This window comes from Heterodontus francisci, chromosome 3, assembly GCF_036365525.1.
Source record: "Heterodontus francisci isolate sHetFra1 chromosome 3, sHetFra1.hap1, whole genome shotgun sequence".
Classification (NCBI taxonomy): domain Eukaryota; kingdom Metazoa; phylum Chordata; class Chondrichthyes; order Heterodontiformes; family Heterodontidae; genus Heterodontus; species Heterodontus francisci.
The window spans coordinates 13,373,322-13,393,046 of NC_090373.1; the positions used below are offsets into that span (position 1 = coordinate 13,373,322).

Below are 19,725 nucleotides of genomic sequence, written 5' to 3' on the forward strand. Positions count from 1 at the left end.
TCATGAAGGTCAGGTCCTCCATTGAATAATTGTATTACGCTCAATGCTTCATTAAAAAATAGCATCCTCCGATTTATTAATCATTTTCCAACAGAGTACCGCTGACACCATGCTTCTACTGAGAGAGTGTACCAGCATCAGTCAGTTACAAACAGACTAAAAGTCACCATCCACATGGAAACCAATTGCTATGTTACATTCTGAATTTCTCCATGTCACAGTTCAGAACAAACTGGTAGAGGATTTCATGGAATCATACAGCACAGAAGGAGGCCATTCGGTCCATCACACCTGTGCTGGCTCTCTGAAAGAGCTGCTCAATTAGTCCCACTCTCCTACCTTTTCCCTGCAGCCCTGAAAATTGTTCCCTTTCAATTATTTATCTAATTCTCTTTCGAGAGTTACCACTGACCCTGTTTCCACCACCCTTTCAGGCAGTGCATTCCAGATCACAGAAACTTGAAGAAAAAGGTTTCTTCATCTCCCCCCCTGGATGTTTTGCCAATTACCTTGCATCTGTGTCTTCTGGTTTCACCCCATCTGCTCCATTAAATTAATTTCTCCGTTCAGTTTAGATTCAGTTATCCCTTGAAACAAAAATATAGCTAGGGATACGGCTCCTCATCTAACCATCGGTTGGAGGGAGGGCGGGGGGAATGCACTGCAGTGGGAGCAGATTGTATCGTTGGGGTCCCTCTGTGGGGCACAGGGTGCTTGATAAGGAGGTAACCACCCCCAGCCTGCAAGGAGGCCGCCAGCCTCCTGAGGTGCTGAGCCACCTGCCCGCCCACTGGTAAAATAATAGAGGCAGCGGGTGGAGGCCCTTGAGTGGCTATTAATTGCCAATTAAGGGCCTTAATTGGCCTGCGGCGAGTGGGCTGTTTGTCACTGCTGCTGTCGCTCGTAAAACTGCACCAGGGGCAGGAAGGCAATGGGAACAGCAGCTCCCCCCCCCTCCCAATCAACTTTACAACCCTTCCCCACCCCATTCTCATGCCTCCAACTCACTCTTTCAGGGAGCATCAAATTCCAGCCCCCATCTCAACCATTCCATGTGGTAGTGAGTTCCATATTCTCACCACTTTCCAGGTAAAGAAGTTTCTTCTGAATTCCCCATTTGATTTTTCGATGACTATCTTATATTGATGGTCTCTAGTTTTGCTCTTCCCCACAAGTACACACGAATTAGGAGCAGAAGTAGACCATTTGGCCCCTTGAGCCTGCTCCACTAGTCAATAAGATCTAGTTGTATTTCAAATCCCACACTTCCATCTACCCCTGATAACCTTTGATTCCCTTGCCCAACAAGAATCGCCTTAAAAATATTCAATGACCCTGCCTCCAAGTGGAAACATTCTCTCTGTGTTCACTCTAACAATATTTTTCATAGACCTCTATCAGGTCACCCCTCAGCTTTCTCTTTTCAACTGAAAACAGACCCTGCCTGTTTACCCTCTCCTGATAGGTAAACCCTTGTATATCTGGTATCATCCTTGTAAATCTCTCTTTCACCTTCTCTAGTGCTTCTATATCTTTTATATAATATGGTGACCAGGATTGTATGCAATACTGCAGGTGTGGTCTAACCAAAGGTTAAGTTTAGCATAACTTTTTCCCTTTTCGATTCTTTCCCTCCAGAAATAAACCACAGTCCTTGGTTTGCTTTTTTAATGGCCTTGTTAACCTGTGTTTCACTTCCTCTTGTTATTTCACATGGTATTTCAGGGTTATTTCCTTATTCTGCCTCTACCCACCCCAACACTGATCAAAAATTAAACAGAATGTCACAAAGCACATTAATTACACCATTGCCTTTCACTCCTGAGAAAATCACTGCCAAGTGACAGGTGTAAGTGTGAGGTTTGTCGCAGATGCAAAGGAACAACTGTTTCCTGTTAAAATACAGAGATAAGTGTCATTCCATTAACTTCAGGACAAGGGACATTTGTTGGATATGTAACTAAGTCTCTGCATGTGTGCTGACATAGATTCTTTTGGGCCTCCTTATCTCGAGAGACAATGGATACGCGCCTGGAGGTGGTCAGTGGTTTGTGAAGCAGCGCCTGGAGTGGCTATAAAGGCCAATTCTGGAGTGACAGGCTCTTCCACAGGTGCTGCAGAGAAATGTGTTTGTTGGGGCTGTTGCACAGTTGGCTCTCCCCTTGCGCCTCTGTCTTTTTTCCTGCCAACTACTAAGTCTCTTCGACTCGCCACAATTTAGCCCTGTCTTTATGGCTGCCCGCCAGCTCTGGCGAATGCTGGCAACTGACTCCCACGACTTGTGATCAATGTCACACGATTTCATGTCGCGTTTGCAGACGTCTTTATAACGGAGACATGGACGGCCGGTGGGTCTGATACCAGTGGCGAGCTCGCTGTACAATGTGTCTTTGGGGATCCTGCCATCTTCCATGCGGCTCACATGGCCAAGCCATCTCAAGCGCCGCTGACTCAGTAGTGTGTATAAGCTGGGGGTGTTGGCCGCTTCAAGGACTTCTGTGTTGGAGATATAGTCCTGCCACCTGATGCCAAGTATTCTCCGAAGGCAGCGAAGATGGAATGAATTGAGACGTCGCTCTTGGCTGGCATACGTTGTCCAGGCCACGCTGCCGTAGAGCAAGGTACTGAGGACACAGGCCTCATAGATTAGCATGGGAAATAAACTGATTGCAGTTGAAATCTTCCCACCTTCTATTCCAGCTTGTGAGATTAGGGTTGTCAATATCAGGAGACAGGAATTTCGTAAACTGCTGCGCTTATCAAAGTGATCCAGCATTTACAAAACGTTCCGGAGATGTGATTCTTCACATTATGCAAACCAACAAAGTGCAATAATCCCAAACCTTTAAATAAATCCAATTGTGATGGATAATCAGTTTTAATCTCAGTAGTTCAGGCGTTTTCCCATTGATTTTTTTTTTTAACAACTATATTCAGACATCAAATATGTAATTCCCAGGTACCTTACTAGTGTGTCATCAGGACTGCAGATTAACTGCTCATCTGTCTGACCCAGACAAGAACAAATGTAGCTGGTCAAGCCTCAATTACTGATTAAATTATCACCCACTCCACATAAATAAGGCTACATCAGCTTGACTTACAACAGAAAGCTCGGCAGGAAATGGCTCTCCTCATTTCTGTACCCACAAGTAACACTTTGACATGGCCGACACACAGAGATTGCTGCACTTCGTATGGAGGCTGCAGGTCCTGGCACTGACACCAGCTGTGGGTGCCACTACCACTTGTGCGTCAGGCAGCTAACCAATAAACTCACGGGAGGCACAGGACCCGTCCAATTATAGAGCAGGGCGCCAGAAACAAGACGCCTATGGTGGAGCACCTGAGTGAGCAGCAGATCCTTTAAAGGGCTGCATGACCTGCATGCACAGTTGCCCTGCTTTAAACGAGTGCCCGACCCACTTTGCAGGAGACCCCTCCTCCTGACGACAGTGCAGGAGACCCTGCCTACTCATTACAGTGCAGGAGACCCCCTCCTATTGATTACAGTGCAGGAGACCCCGTCCTACTGATTACAGTGCAGGAGACCCCTCCTCCTGACTACAGTGTAGGAGACCCCCCCCTCCAGATTACAGTGCAGGAGATCCCTCCTACTGATTAAAGTGCAGGAGACCCCTCCCACTACAGTGCAGGAGACCCCTCCTCCTCCTGACTACAGTGCAGGAGACCGCCTCCTCCTGACTACAGTGCAGGAGATCCCTCCTACTGATTACAGTGCAGGAGACCCCTCCTCCTGAACACAGTGCAGGAGACCCCTCCTCCTGAACACAGTGCAGGAGACCCCTGCTCCTGATGACTGTGCAGGAGACCCCTCCCACTGATTACAGTGCAGGAGACCCCCTCCTATTGATTACAGTGCAGGAGACCCCTCCTCCTGTACACAGTGCAGGAGACCCCTCCCACTGATTACAGTGCAGGAGACCCCCTCCTATTGATTACAGTGCAGGAGACCCCTCCTCCTGAACACAGTGCAGGAGACTCCTGCTCCTGATGACTGTGCAGGAGACCCCTCCATCTTGATTACAGTCCAGGTGGCTGCTCCTCCCGATTACAGTCCAGGAGGCCGCTCCTCCCGATTACAGTCCATGAGGCCGCTCCTCCCGATTACAGTCCAGGACAGCCCTCTTGCTGACGACAGTGCATTTGATCCTAAAGGAGCTGAGGGGGAGGCTGCTGCCAACATGGCAGAGGGAAGGCACTTTGTGGCCCCACGTTTAGCGACACCTCCCTGTAGGTTCTCTTCCAAGCTGCCAGGGCAAGGCGGGAGGTCCTCTGCCCAACAGATGGGAAGAAAAGACCACCTCACCTGGCTAAGCAAGCCTGGGCAGGTATAGCTGTGGAGGCCAGCAGCCATAGGATCACGCCCAAGCATGTGTGCATTGCCCCAAACAGGTCAATGACCTTCACTTTGCCAAGCTGAGTTCTCCATACCGCTGTCCTCTTTGGGGCTTGCAGGTGGCAACACGAGCGGGTGAACTAGGTGGCGAGGGGACTGACTATCGGTTTGTGACAAAGGAGTCAGGCAGCAGCATATCCTGTCAGATGTATGTTGTGTCTCGGTGAGACATCTGTCGTTGCTGACCCGCACAAGGTCTCTCGAGAGAGCAAACATATGCAGGAGGCATTCGTGAGCCCTCATTATGGACCAAAGGCCTGCACCTACTTAAGTATTGTGCTACTCTTTGTGGGGAAACTAACAGTGATCCTGCTTCTGCTTGCCAGAGAATCAGGCACACAATAATAAAGAGGCCAAGACCGTGTAGGTCTCCCAGACCTGCATATCCTGACACCACCAGAGGAGGCAGCCTGAAACTGACTGGGTGGCAGACTGCTGAGAGATTGCTGATGGCGAAACAGGAGTGTCATCACAGGAGACTGAGTGAACCAGTGCAGGGGTTCAAGGGTGCATGTGAGCCACACAGCACAGAGTGCTCATGTGTGCACCACTGGACACACAGAACCCCACGTCAGGCATGGTTGGGCTGAGGAGATGGGAAGCTATTAACCCCCAGATGTTTGTATTCTCTCGTGCAGGTCTCAGTAATCCTGAAGGGTGCGCACATCTGGACAGACCAGGGGCCAGCCATCCACCTCTGAGTACGAGAAGGGACCTTCAGAGTTTTCACCGTCACATCATCCCCCCACACCATTCACCACTGCAGATATTCTCACATCGGCGGGTATGCACTCGCTATGAGATTCAGGGTCACAAGCTGGTGAGCACAGATGCACCCAAACAGCTGAAGGAGGATGTGGCAGCCGAGGCCACTCACAGTGGAAGGGCAGGCCCATGCTGAGCCTCAGGCTGATAATGTGCCTCTGGAGTTGTCGGCAACACGACAACTGCTGGAACTGCAGCGAGAGGTGAGAGAACATCTGGCGGAGCTGCCAGAGGCTAAGAGCACCCTTGCGCGGGCAATTGAGGAGCCCATCCAGTCCGTGAGTGCTGCCATGCCTCAGGCATGTGTGGGCATGGCTTCCTCCATCTAGAGGTTGGCAACCCTCATGGAGAGCCTGATCCAGCAGACCACTCAGTGGACTGCCACCCGGACATCTGGAGATAGTTGAGTCTTGTATGGTCGACTGTCTGCCGGGGATTGGTTCTTCTTTGCACGTGAGGCAGTAGGCATGCCCCTCTGTGCTCTCCCCTGGTGTGACCACCCAGAGGCTGGCCCTCTTGCTGCTCCTGGCATTCCTGCTGTGCCCCCACTGGACATCACTCCCTCTCTGCTGCTCTGCATACTCACTGAATCATACCTTGCTGACAATGTCCCAGACGCCACCATCACCATCCCCGGGTATACCACTGTGCCACCGGCAGGACAAACCCACCAGAGGTGGTGGCACAGTGGTACACAGTCGGGAAGGAGTTGCCCTGGGAGTCCTCAACATTGACACTGGAGCCTATTAAGTCTCATGGCATCAGGTCAAACATGGGCAAGAAAACCTCCTGCTGATTACCACCTACTGCCCTCCCTCAGCTGATGAGTCAGTACTCCTCCATGTTGAACACCACTTGGAAGAAACACTGAGGGTAGCAAGGGCACAAAATGTACTCTCGGTGGGGGACTTCAATCTCCATCACCAAGAGTGGCTCGGTAGCATCAAGGCTGACTGAGCTGACCAAGTCCTAAAGGACATAGCTGCTAGACTGGGTTTGCGGCAGGTGGTGAGGGAACCAACGAGAGGGAAAAAACAACTTGGCCTCGACCTCACCAATCTACCTGTCACAGATGCATCTGTCCATGACAGTATTGGTAGGAGTGACCACCGCACAGTCCTTGTGGAGACAAAGTCCCATCTTCACTTTGAGGGTACCAATCATCGTGTTGTGTGGCACTACCACCGTGCTAAGTGGGATAGATTTCCAACAGATATAGCAACTCAAAACTGGGCATCCATGAGGCGCTGTGGGCCATCAGCAGCAGCAGAATTGGATTCAACCACAATCTGTAACCTAATGGCCTGGCATATCCCCCATTCTACCATTACCATCAAGCTGTAGGACGAACCCTGATTCAATGAATAGTGCAGGAGGGCATGCCAGGAGCAGCACCAGGCATACCTCAAAATGAGGGGCCAGCTTGGTGAAGCTACAACACGGGACTACTTGGATGCCAAACAGTGGAAGCAGCATGCAATAGGGCGAAGTGATCCCACAACCAATGGATTCAATCAAAGCTCGGAATTCCTGCCACATCCAATCGTGAATGGTGTTGGTAATTAACAACTGACAGGAGGAGCAGACTCTACAAATATCCCCATTCTCAACAATGGGGGAGCCCAGCACATCAGTGCAAAAGATAATGCTGAAGCATTTGCATCCATCTTCAGTCAGAAGTGCCGAGTTGATGATCCATCTCGGCCCCTTCCTGAAGTCCCTAGTATCACAGATGCCAGTCTTCAGCCAATTCAATTCGAAGGCACCGGATACTGCAAAGGGTATGGGCCCTGACAACATTCCGACAATAGGACTGAAGACTTGTACTCCAGTACAGTTAAAATACTGGCATCTACCCAGCAATGTGGAAAATTGCCCAGGTATGTCCTGTACAGAAAAAGCAGGACAAGTCCAACCCAGCCAATTACACCCCATCAGTCTACTCTCAATCATTAGTAAAGTGATGGAAGGTGTCATTAACAGTGCTATCAAGTGGCACTTGTTCAGCAATAACCTGCTCATTGACGCTCAGTTTGGGTTCCGCCAGGGCCACTCAGCTCCTGATCTCATTACAGCCTTGGTTCAAACATGGACAAAAGAGCTGTTCACCAGAGGTGAGCTGAGAGTGACTGTTTTTGACATCAAGGCAGCATTTGAACGAGTATAGCATCAAGGAGCCCTAGCAAAACTGGAGTCAATGGGAATCAGGGGGAAAAACCTCCGCTGGTTGGAGTCATACCTAGCACAAAGGAAGATGGTTGTGGTTGTTGGTGGCCAATCATCTCAGTCCCAGGACATCAGTACATGAGTTCCTGAGGCTCGGGTCCTAGGCCCAACCATCTTCAGCTGCTTCATCAATGATCGTCCCTCCATCATAAGGTCAAAACTGGGGATGTTCACTGATTGCACAACGTTCAGCACCGTTCAGGACTCCTCAGATACTGAAGCAGCCCGTGTCCATATGCATCAAGACTTGGACAACATCCAGGCATGGGCTAATTATTGGCAAGTAACATTCACGTCACACAAGTGCCAGGCAATGACCCTCTCAAACAAGAGAGAATCTAACCATCTCCCCTTCACAGTCAATGGCATTACGATCGCTGAATCCCATACTATTAACATTCTGTGGGTCACCATCGACCAGAAACTGAACTGGACCAGCTACATAAATGCTGTGGCCACAAGAGCAAGTGAGAATCTCGTAATTCTGTGGCGAGTAACTCACCTCCTGTCTCCCCAAAGCCTGTCCACCATTTACAAGGCACAAGTCAGGAGTGTGATGGAATACTCTCCACTTGCCTGGATGTGTGCAGCTCCAACAACACTGAAGAAGCTCGACACCATCCAGGACAAAATAGCTTGCTGATCGGCACCCCATCCACAAACATTCACTCCCTCCACCACCGACGCACAGTGGCAGCAGCATGTACCATCTACAAGATGCACTGCAGCAACTCACCAAGGCTACTCAGGCAGCACTTTCCAAACCCGCAACCTCTACCACCTAGAAGGACAAAGGCAGCAGATGCATGGGAACACCACCAACTGCAAGTTCCCCTCCAAGTCACACTCCATCCTGATTTGGAACTATATCGCTGTTCCTTCACTGTCGCTGGGTCAAAATCCTGGAACTCCCTTCCTAACAGCACTGTGGGTGTCCCTACCCCACATGGACTGCAGCGGTTCAAGAAGGCAGCTCACCACCACCTTCTCAAGGGCAATTCGGGATGGGCAATAATTGCTGGTCTAGCCAGCAACACACATATCCCGCAAACAAATAAAAAAAATGATCGCTCAGTGTTTGGGAATATTGGGCTGGATTTTACAGCCTCACCCTTGAGGTCAGGGGTCTTTGTGGGGAGTGGGTTGCCCAGAAAATGCCTCCGGCAGAGGCCCGCCATGGGCCTCGACTCCGGGAAGGCCCGGCCCAATATTGCCAGCTACAGCGAGGCCTCGTGTTGGCTCCCCGCCACTCGGTGACAGGAGCCAAATCTGCATATTTAAATAAAATAAATTACTTACCCGCCCCCGCCGTCCGGTCCCAAGCGATTTTAGTGCCGGCACTCCTGCACCTTACGATCCCCGTCCGTGGATCCAAGGCATGACACCGGGGAGCAGGTAAGTTTTTCAGTGCGGGAGAGGGGAACCATGGTAAAACTAATATCATTGGTTTAGGGGATGGTGGGAAGGGGTAAAGATTAAAGTTTATGAACTTTGGCCAGTGGGGCGGGGCGGGGGAGTTCAGGTGTGCAGGGCAAGTGTTTTGGCAGGGGGGGTAGGGAAGTTGTAAATTACATGGTTATTGGGAGTGGGGATGGGAGAGGGACAAATCAAATGTTTTCAAAAAAATTTTCCAACATCTATCTTTAAAAATTTCAATTAAACGTAAGGGCTGGAAGCCCTTTCAAAATAGCATCGGTGCCTGCGCAGTGGCGCCTAATGCTATTGCCAGGGACGGACTGCACCCCACCCCCCCCCACCCCCCTCCATGTCATTGACAGGGCAGTCCGCCCCAGCCATTTAAATGGGTCGTCGTGTTTAATATTGCGGCGACTCTGTAATGTGCGGACCCACCATTTTTGAAGCTCGCCACCGAAATCAGCGACGAGCTTATAAAATCCAGCCCGTTGAATTTATTTTTGGCATGTTACCTTGTTTTGCTACTTTATGTCAGTTGCTTAAGAACTTTGTGAAAAAGTGTTTGGCTTTTTTTACAAATTCAAAATAACGATATATAAATGACATTGGAATACTTTGTGTACCATTGCATCTACAAGGAAGAGGAACGTCAAATTATTTATATAGCGTCTTATGGTGTCTCTCAGAAACATCTCACAGCACTTCACAAATAATGGTCACAGGTTAACTACAAATTATGAAGCCCATGGGGAAAGAAAACCTCAAGTCTCCTTATTATGTCATCTAATTGCATCTTAAATTAATCAATGGTTTTCACCTCTGTAACCCTATCTAAACGATTGTTCCAAGTGTTGATCGGGCTTTGTGTGAAGAAGTTCATCCTAGCAACTATTTTAAATTGTTCTTTCACAGGTTTTAATCTGTGCCTTCATTGTCTGATGTGTTGGCTTGTTTTGAAGTATTGTATCATACCATTCATTATCCTGTTTCTGTAAGGTACTCTCAGTTCTTTTCAGGTTCTCAGTCTCCTCTCATAACTCAATCATCTGATAAGATTATGAAGGAGTTTGATAGGGAAGATGTAGAGAAGATGTATCCACTTGTGGTCAAGACTATAACTATAAGACAGTCACTGATAAATCTGATTAGGAATTCAGGAGAAACTTCTTTACCCAGAGAGTGGTTAGAATATGAAACTCACTACTACGAGAACTAGTTGAGGTGAATAGCATCGATGCATTTAAGGGAATGGTATCATCCATCCATCAATATTGGCGACCACGCTCTGGATGTGGTTCAAGAGTTCACCTACCTAGGCTCAACTATCACCAGTAACCTGTCTCTAGATGCAGAAATCAACAAGCGCATGGGTAAGGCTTCCACTGCTATGTCCAGACTGGCCAAGAGAGTGTGGGAAAATGGCGCATTGACACGGAACACAAAAGTCCGAGTGTATCAGGCCTGTGTCCTCAGTACCTTGCTCTACGGCAGCGAGGCCTGGACAACGTATGTCAGCCAAGAGCGACGTCTCAATTCATTCCATCTTCGCTGCCTTCGGAGAATACTTGGCATCAAGTGGCAGGACTATATCTCCAACACAGAAGTCCTTGAAGCGGCCAACACCCCCAGCTTATACACACTACTGAGTCAGCGGCGCTTGAGATGGCTTGGCCATGTGAGCCGCATGGAAGATGGCAGGATCCCCAAAGACACATTGTACAGCGAGCTCGCCACTGGTATCAGACCCACCGGCCGTCCATGTCTCCGCTATAAAGACGTCTGCAAACGCGACATGAAATCGTGTGACATTGATCACAAGTCATGGGAGTCAGTTGCCAGCATTCGCCAGAGCTGGCGGGCAGCCATAAAGACAGGGCTAAATTGTGGCGAGTCGAAGAGACTTAGTAGTTGGCAGGAAAAAAGGCAGAGGCACAAGGGGAGAGCCAACTGTGCAACAGCCCCGACAAACAAATTTCTCTGCAGCACCTGTGGAAGAGCCTGTCACTCCAGAATTGGCCTTTATAGCCACTCCAGGCGCTGCTTCACAAACCACTGACCACCTCCAGGCGCGTATCCATTGTCTCTCGAGATAAGGAGGCCCAAAAGAACAAAAGATATAAGCACACAAAGGAGAAAGGAACAGCAGGATATATTGATGGGGTGAGATGAAGAAGGGTGGGAGGTGGCTTGTGTGGAGCATATGCACTGGCATAGACCTGTTGGGCCAAATGGTCTGTTCCTGTGCTGTAATACTTTGTCATACTTTACAATACAAGAGATCAGCATTCTGGCTCAGCACTGCATTTGTGGCCTGAATGTTTCCCTAGGTGACATGAACTGAGCATAATACTCAAGGTGCACTGTGTCCAAGGCATGGTAGAAACATCATTTTGATGTATACATACCAGCTCAGGTTTTCTACATCTGCGATCGGCAGGCCCTGATTTTCTACCCATTTACTTTAGTCATACTGTGCAGAAGGCCATTCAGCCCATCATGCCTGTGCTAGTTCTCCAAAAGAGCTACCAATTATTCCATCTAATGTTATCTCCAGATCCCCCTTTTTCCCTTCCACTGTGTAATCTTTTACATTTTTCGGTATTAAATTTCACCTATCAACATTGCTTTATTTACTGATATACCTAAATCTTTTTGTTGGTACCTCTCCAATTTCCATTAGTCCCTGTCCCATTTCTGTCTCAGTTGCCCCCCTTTAATTTAGCATTATATGTACATTTGACCATTTTGCACTGGCTTTCTATCTCCAAGTCATGAATGCAGATTAGGATGAATGGGGCCCCACCACTGTACCCTCCAGCACTCAACTTGGTAGCACTGCCAAATCTCACATTGTTCCCCTAACAAGTACCCTCTGTTTTCTCTCCATCAGCAATTCCTTACCTGCTACAGGTTTTAAACTTAAATTCCCACTGACTTAAGTTTCAGCACACATATCAAATGCTTTTTTCGGAAATCACAGTATACTATTGCACATTGAATTCTACTGTCAACCTGGGGCATCTCAGAAAAGTCAAACTGTTCACTATGCGATTATTATAACTGATAATCCTCATTTGCAACTGATAACAAACTTCATTAAATTACCAGTTATTGATCTAAGAGTGGTGGATCCAAGGTTTCCAAATTAGATAGCTCCCCTTTGTGACGACTGGTACTGCATTAACTTGGTCCCAATTTTATGAGCCTGCACAGTGACTCCCTAATGTTGATTGTCAGCACTTCATAAACATCATTCCTAGAGTCCTTTAAAAGCACTGAATTACTTTGAAACACAGCAACTGTTGTTATGTAGCTAAATGGTGTAAAGTCGTAACCTTTCTACATAAAAGGCTGTGGAACAAATTACCACGGGAGACCATTGGAGCAGAAGTGGGTTCATGAGGCAACTAAAGAAGGTGCACTCTGAGATCCATAAAATAGATTTTGTTGATGCTAATTTGGAGAGATTCCAGGATCTGGTGATCCTGTTGGTGAGTACATCTCAGGAAATCATAGCTACGCAACTAGCCTCTGCTTTCTGTTAAGAGACAGCTTGGTCATCAAGTTCAAATGTAGGCTTTATTTTAAAGCTGAGTAATTAATAGAAGCAAACAGGATTGTAGCTGACTCGAGGATATCTGATTATTGCTGAAAAAAAGAAACATGCTATCAAAGCTTTTCGTCGTGCACTCATCAGGAATTAAACAAAAGCGTGGGGACAATAGTTCCCTGGTGCATTCTCCACAGCAATGCCTCAACCAATCACAGTTGACTTGCCAACCAATCAGCACCCTTTTCTCATGCAGTATAAATTGCTGCTCCCTTTGAAATTTGGCATTCTTGCATCTGCCTTGAAGAGTGCAGGATGAAAAGCTTTGACAGCATGTCTTTTTTTTCAGGATATGTGATTATTGATTCACTGGAATGAAATCTTTTCTGATTCCCTAACCTTGACTAAATCCCTTCCTTTTTAAGTGTGTACAAGATGTCCTTGCAGGAGTCACTTTAAAAAAAAATCACATGAAACATGAATGGTTATTGGACAAATGATTCGCAGGCAACGTTTGAAATAGGCATGGGAACAAAATGAAGCAACATCATGTTGAAAGTGGCCAAGTAAAAGAAAAGGGCGAATGCCAGAAACCAGGAAGGAAATGGAATGGTGGAAATAACCCAAACTGTGAATTTATCTTTTCACTTACAGATGCTGACCAAGCTGCTGCTCCTTTCCAGCAACTTTTTTAAAAATTGCACGTTGAAGCCAGGGTGTTGAAAATCTGCAGCCCCAGAATGTACCTGGCCATATCCTCTGGTATTGACCTTGCCCGAAGTTTGCACAGTCGAGGAGTCATCACCCAAGGTAAATCTCACAGCATCTCGGACACCCGCCAGTTCCAAGAGGCTGCAGAGTATGCCAGGTTCAGACATTGTCAGAACTTACACCAGGCAAGATCTTCACCTTGTTTGTAAAATCCAATGCTGACGGTCCAAACCTGGAACCCCATGTGGGTCCCACATCTAGATCTCCAGTGACGCCTGCTTCAGATCTGCATACCGACCACTAATGCTTTGTCCAATGTATTGCAAGCCAGGGCTGGCAGAATTCAGCCTGGGAGTACCCACCTTGGCCACATTGCTCCCCCTGACCCTTCACTGCCAGTCTTGATTGAGGCTGGCGCAGTCTCTGCCCTTGCACGACCCTGTATAAACTGCCTGGTAAGGCTAAGACCTGGTATAGCTTAGTCTCAGCCTAACCTAAGGCCCCGAAGACAGATTTACAGCAGGGTTGTGTTAGAAGGGCTGTGGATTTTGGACCCAGACAGCCTTGGTTACCAGCTTAAGTAGGTGAGCCTCTGGCCATCATCAGCTTGACTGGAAAGTTAACGGGAATAAGGGAGGGAACAAGAAGAAAAATAGGAAAGCAAAGAAGGGGAGGACACGATTATCCAAAAGGTGCTAATATACCAGTGACAGTGATTATAATAACTTTATATGCAACCCCAACTCACTGCTCTAAAGGAATTTAGGTACTCAGCTGAATAAAGCTTTTACATCACAGGGTATGCTTCAGCCAGGCCCTAAGCTGCTGGTGGGGATCCAATTTGCAGGTGGAAGTGGTCAAAATACAGTGATGTTTCAATCCTGGTTGTCTCAGTGGTGGAGAAAATATTTCAATTGCAGTGAAGCCATGGGTGAGAAATCTTCATTTATGTTCAATGGTTGACTGGGGCTCAAGCCCAAGATAGCTAGGAGCCTCTTTAAATTATAATCACAAGGTTATATACATAAATGAGGTTTCGCTTCACCTCTGGGGAAGTTACGGCAGTGGAAAGCGAACAGCTCTGGGGAAATCACTGGTCATTTACAACGTGCTCTTGATAGTTTGCAGTCTTTTGCATGAAAAAAAAATCAAATTATCCAGTAATTCAAATCACCCAATGCAATTAAAATGTCAGAGCTAAAAGTAAGTGCAAAATATGAACTACCTTGTCATACAAATGAATCAACTGTGAATCAAAAGGAGTACAGCATAATAGCAGTTCAAACTCAGTTAAGCTGTGTGCTTCAATCACCTTCAGTAGTAACTTATTCCACAGCACTTATTATCCTTATTATAGGTGAACTATAAGTTCAAATAGGTATATACCAGTTGTAGGTGAAATAACCATCCATTTTCCCCCTCACTTTAACTTGCATCCCTTGTACTCTAACCCTTTGAAATGACTCTTGCAGCCCTACCAACATCCTATTTAATTATACAGCATAGTAGTTTCCATATCCTGATGGTCATAGCCATCTGGGTGGGCAGTAGCTAATTTGGGGCGGAAACTAGTAATGCCAAATCCCCACCCTTTTATGTCCATCAGAATTTCTGGCCAATGATAGGAGGGGGCATATAATGACAGCATGCAAATGAGGGAAATATGTCACACAATGTGTGTTCCTTCAGTTGCACACTCACACTACTTGCTACAAGGGACACATCCTTGGTATAGAGTTGCTAAGGGCCATCATAGATGGGAGTGGATGGGGGCGGGGAGTGGAAATAAGATAATAGACTTAAAATTTGATGGGATAGTTTTACTAGTACAATCAATCATGGAATTACTGATTGCTGCACAGAAACCACCATATCTTAAAAAAAAAAGTTCTTATTTAAAAAATGCCTTTGTAAATATTGGAGCCAAGCCACTTACGCTGTGGCAAGTGTCAAAGTAACTTTCCACTCCATCCCAGGCAGGCTTACCCAGTTGTGCGATGAACAGCCCTAAATATGCAAATCCTCTTGACTTCACAAAGTGGGGCAGAGTTGGGGAGCTTCGATGGGAGGGGCAGAAGTTACACATGGCCCACTCCCAACCCCAGATCCATCCCCCAAAAGCCTTCTCTCCAGTGAGATTTCTGGCCTGATAATTTGTTACACAGTTGACACTGTAGATATTGTTAACTATAAGCTTTAGAGTAAACCAAAGCTCTTCAAAGTGACTTACTAGTTTGATGTACCATATCCTTTAGCCTTTGTAAATCCCATAGATATTGCCACCACCAATGCTGGTAACCCTGAAGAAATAAATTGGATTTAATTAGAAAATTGTATTCGAATACAAATACGACGTTTTTTGTGCTGAAGGACAAAAATGCATTAATTATGCATCAGAACATTTATGAGATATTAACTTCAGTTTGAAATATATTTAATAAGGGGGAAGGAAAGCAATTTTTTTTTTCAATATGTTTCTTATGGACTAGACAAAGTTAATTTACTGTAATGCAAAATTTATACATTTATTACACTTACCCCAGCCAAGACATAGAAAGCGTTTGCGGATGAGCCTTGTTCTAATCTTCCCTGTAACAGCCATGTAAGACTGCCAAGCTTCAGTCAAAACCCAGCAGAAAGAAGCCAGAAAGAAGAAATGGAGAAAGGCGGTAGTCATTGTACAAACACCCTGTGCACACAGAACAAATAGAAATGTCTTAGTTTGGATGACTTACATCAAGCTGGAAATATTGTGAAGAAAAACCCACCATGGTTTAAAGAGCTCACCAATACTGTCTAGAGTCATATATGTCCAAATGGATCTTGATCAAGGTACCACAGGGTTGCTGGTCCCCATGGAACATTAACCAAGGCAAGTCATCATCTTCAGTAAAAGAGGGGAGAATGGAAGAGTGGAAAATTATATTTTAATCTAAACTTTCCAATGCATAGGCTAAGGTATGTAGGACACTATGGTATCAGGTCCCCAGACAGGAAGTATTTCAATCCAGCACATCACCTATTCCCAAAGATCATCACCTAACATGACTGCCACAATCTTTCTCTTCATTGCTACAAACTGTAGGCAAGGACTCTTTTACATTCACGACGTTGCCTACGTACATCCTTCTCGGGCAGGTGACAGATGCCATTTATTTCCAAGTAGCTCCTTCCAATAAATATGACAATACTAACAGAATGAACAAAATGGAAAATTAATAGAATGGAAAGCCACTGCACGTCAAGGCAATAAATAAAGGGCAAGCTTTCCATTACACATCAGATCACTGATGTTATTTTAGGGATGATCAGTACTTTGTCAGTATAATACATTAATGCTGTATGGTAAATTAGGGAAGCAAACCTTTGCTCCTTCTTCATACTGATTAAGAAGATTAATGTACGCATTTAAAAGGTTCTTACTTTATGTTTCATGGATCAATTTGACGAAATAGGCCAATGTAAATAGCTGGAAGGCTACATTTTGTGAAGCCATTAAACGCGATGACTTGGCATGCATGCTCTTAATGTTTAAACACAATGCAGTACTTTTATAACCTTATGAAACTCTTGTATTCTAAATCCACTGAGGTCGGAATTCAATTGCTAGTTTTGCTGAGACTGGCTACTTTCAGAGATATTAATCAATAGTTTTGTGCTTTCTGGAACAACAATGTAAAATATATGGCAACTTTGAAAACTTTCATCTTCAAAAATAGTCTTTAAAATTGATGATATGCAATGTGATTGTAGTTTCTCATGAGCCAACTAACCAATGCGTTAGGCTGTCAAGAAACAAATAATAAAATACAAGTCATGGATGAAAGCAAACTAGATTGGTAATTTCACTATACTATTTCTTCCTTAGCTTAATCATTTGATCGCTGTACATTTAAGCAGTCTGTAGTTGTGTGGTTTTACTGCTGCATCAAAGTAATCATTCTAAATGCAAACTCACACATATAAACTAACACATTGTTCATTTTTAGCCAAATACTGATTCTCTTCTGAGCCTAATGTGTGAACCCTTCATTTCAGCTGTTTGACCCCTGCTTTCTGGAGCGCTCTTCTTTAAACCCGGTGCTTTGCTTCATCTCTTGCCACTTCTAAAAACCTCCTCAAAGCCTATCTTAAGCTCTTCTTTAGTTATACTCCCTAACTATTTTCTCAACTCCTGCTCAGTGGCTGAATCCCCTCCATTATGAAATGCCTTGGGATGTTTTGCTATGTGAATGGTGTTAGATAATACAAAGACTTTACATTTAGTTTAGTTTAGTTTAGATACAGCACTGAAACAGGCCCTTCGGCCCACCGAGTCTGTGCCGACCATCAACCACCCATTTATACTAATCCTACACTAATCCCATATTCCTACCACATCCCCACCTGCCCCCCCTATATTTCCCTACCACCTACCTATACTAGGGGCAATTTATAATGGCCAATTAACCTATCAACTAGCAAGTCTTTGGCATGTGGGAGGAAACTGGAGCACCCGGAGGAAACCCACACAGACACAGGGAGAACTTGCAAACTCCACACAGGCAGTACCCAGAATTGAACCCGGGTCAATGGAGCTGTGAGGCTGCGGTGCTAACCACTGCACCACTGTGCCGCCCAAATATATTTACTATAGCACCTTGTCCTGTCATCAGAATGCCCCAAAGGCTTCAAATGCAATGAACTATTTTTCTGGTGTTGTCTTTCATGTTATGCAGGCAGCCATATTGTGCACACATAGCAAAAGAAACAAACTACTAGTTAATCCATTTTTTGACGGTGTTGGTTAAGAGATGCATGTTGGTCAGAACTCCCTCTTCTTGCAGCATCTGTGGAGAGAGAAACAGAGTTAACTTTTCAGGTCTGCAAACTTTCATCAGAACTAGAGTTCCAGTTAACTCTAGTTCCTCTCTCCACACATGCTGCCAGACCTGCTCTGTATTTCCAGCACTTTCTGTTTTTATTTCAGATTTCCAGCGGCTGCAGTATTTTGTTTTTATTAACTCCCTCGTCTTTTTCAAAGAGTGCCAATAGGATCTTTTTAAACAACCTGAATATACCTTGGTATGGTATTTCATCTGAAAGAAGAGGTCTTTGACAGTGCAGCACTCCCTCAGCACTTCAACGTACTGGATCATCTGCCTAGATTACTTGCTCAACAAGTTCTTGAGTGGGGTTTGAACCCACGACCTTTAAACTCAGGCAACAGTTCTGCCAGTGGAGCCAAACTAATTCTCATAAATGTGCATGTAATTGTTGAATTAATCTGCAAAAATCATCAAACTTTACTTTTGACATGCTTGCGCTTAACAAAAAAATAAATCCAGCAAGATGTCAGTAAGAATAAACCTAGAAAGAACTTCACTGATTGACAATTCGGAAATGTGATCTCAAAAGCTCGCGATGTAGGAATAATGCCAAAAGGAACTTCCTAACCAGAAATTCTAACTTCCCAATGTACGGGTTCCAGTTTTGCAAATTATAAAATTGAGATAAAATATAGATGTTTTATTCTGTAAATGATACATAAGAAACACAAGAACTATTAGAAGGAAACTAAGGACTTCAGAAAAGAGGCACAAAGTATGCCCTCCAGTAAAAGAAATGTCATAGTTGGATACTTACTGAAGGAAGAAAAGTGTGAAGAATTGCCATTTTAGTTTCTCATTAAGGCTTATCAATGGAAATTGCTAAATAAGAAGTAAAAAAGGAGCTTGTCTGAAATGTTTCTGCAATGTAATGAAGTATGTACATTTATGTAATTTGGTATCATGTCCTTAGGGCTTCTCAAAGCACTTCATAAGCAGCAGAGCACTGTAGGCAAACATGGCAGCTAATTTGTGCACAGCATGGTCCCACAAACAGCAAGTGAATGAATGACCAGATGATCTGTTTTTAGCGGTGCTGCTTGAGGGAGGAATTTGCTCTTTCAACTAAGCATTTGGAACTTTTATATTCAATGAAAAGACAAGTGGGTCCTTGATTTAACTTTTCGTCTGAAAGAAGCTCCACCAACAATGCAGCACTTTCTCAGTACAGTACTGAAGTGTCAGTCCAGATTATGTGTTCCACTCTTAGAATGGGGCTTAGTACCCACAACCTTCTGAGGCACTCTGAGTGCTACTGACTGAGACAAACTGACACAATGCTGTATATGCATTTTCCCTGCATGATTTAATTGTTTGGGGTGGGACAGGGGAGCAGAAGGAAGCTCCCGATCGCTACGTTTTATGACTGGGGCAATAACTTTATTTATTTATACAAGTGTGGTATTAGAATGGTACTTGTGATGAGAGGCATCAGTCACTTGTACTGACTAGAGAAGCTGGGACTGTTCTCCGTAGAGCAGAGAGGGATAGGAGAGATTTAATGGATGCATTCAACATCTTAAGTAGCTCTGATAGACATTAAATGAGGAGAAACTGTTTCTACTGGTAGAAGGATCGGTAACCAGAAGACACAGATTTAAGGTAAGTGGCAAAAGTGGCCAAAAGTAAGATGAGGAGATAAAAACAAAAAGTGCTGGAAATACTCAGCAGGTCTGGCAGCATCTGTGGAGAGAGAAGCAAAGTTAACGTTTCAGGTCAGAGACCATTCATCAGAACTGGCAAAGGTTAGAAATGCAATAGGTTTTAAG

At 45.4% G+C, this 19,725-nt stretch overlaps 1 protein-coding gene across 1 annotated transcript in view; it reads right to left on the reverse strand.

The window, feature by feature from the left end:
* Positions 1 to 19,725, reverse strand: part of adgrb3 (adhesion G protein-coupled receptor B3) — a 1,095,571-nt gene that overhangs the window by 100,773 nt on the left and 975,073 nt on the right. Inside the window, exons 20-21 of the mRNA XM_068020141.1 lie at positions 15,627 to 15,777; positions 15,319 to 15,388 (exon numbers count right to left, since the gene is read on the reverse strand). Of these exons, the coding sequence (XP_067876242.1) occupies positions 15,319 to 15,388; positions 15,627 to 15,777 (221 nt within the window). The remainder of the gene's footprint in view (positions 1 to 15,318; positions 15,389 to 15,626; positions 15,778 to 19,725) is intronic.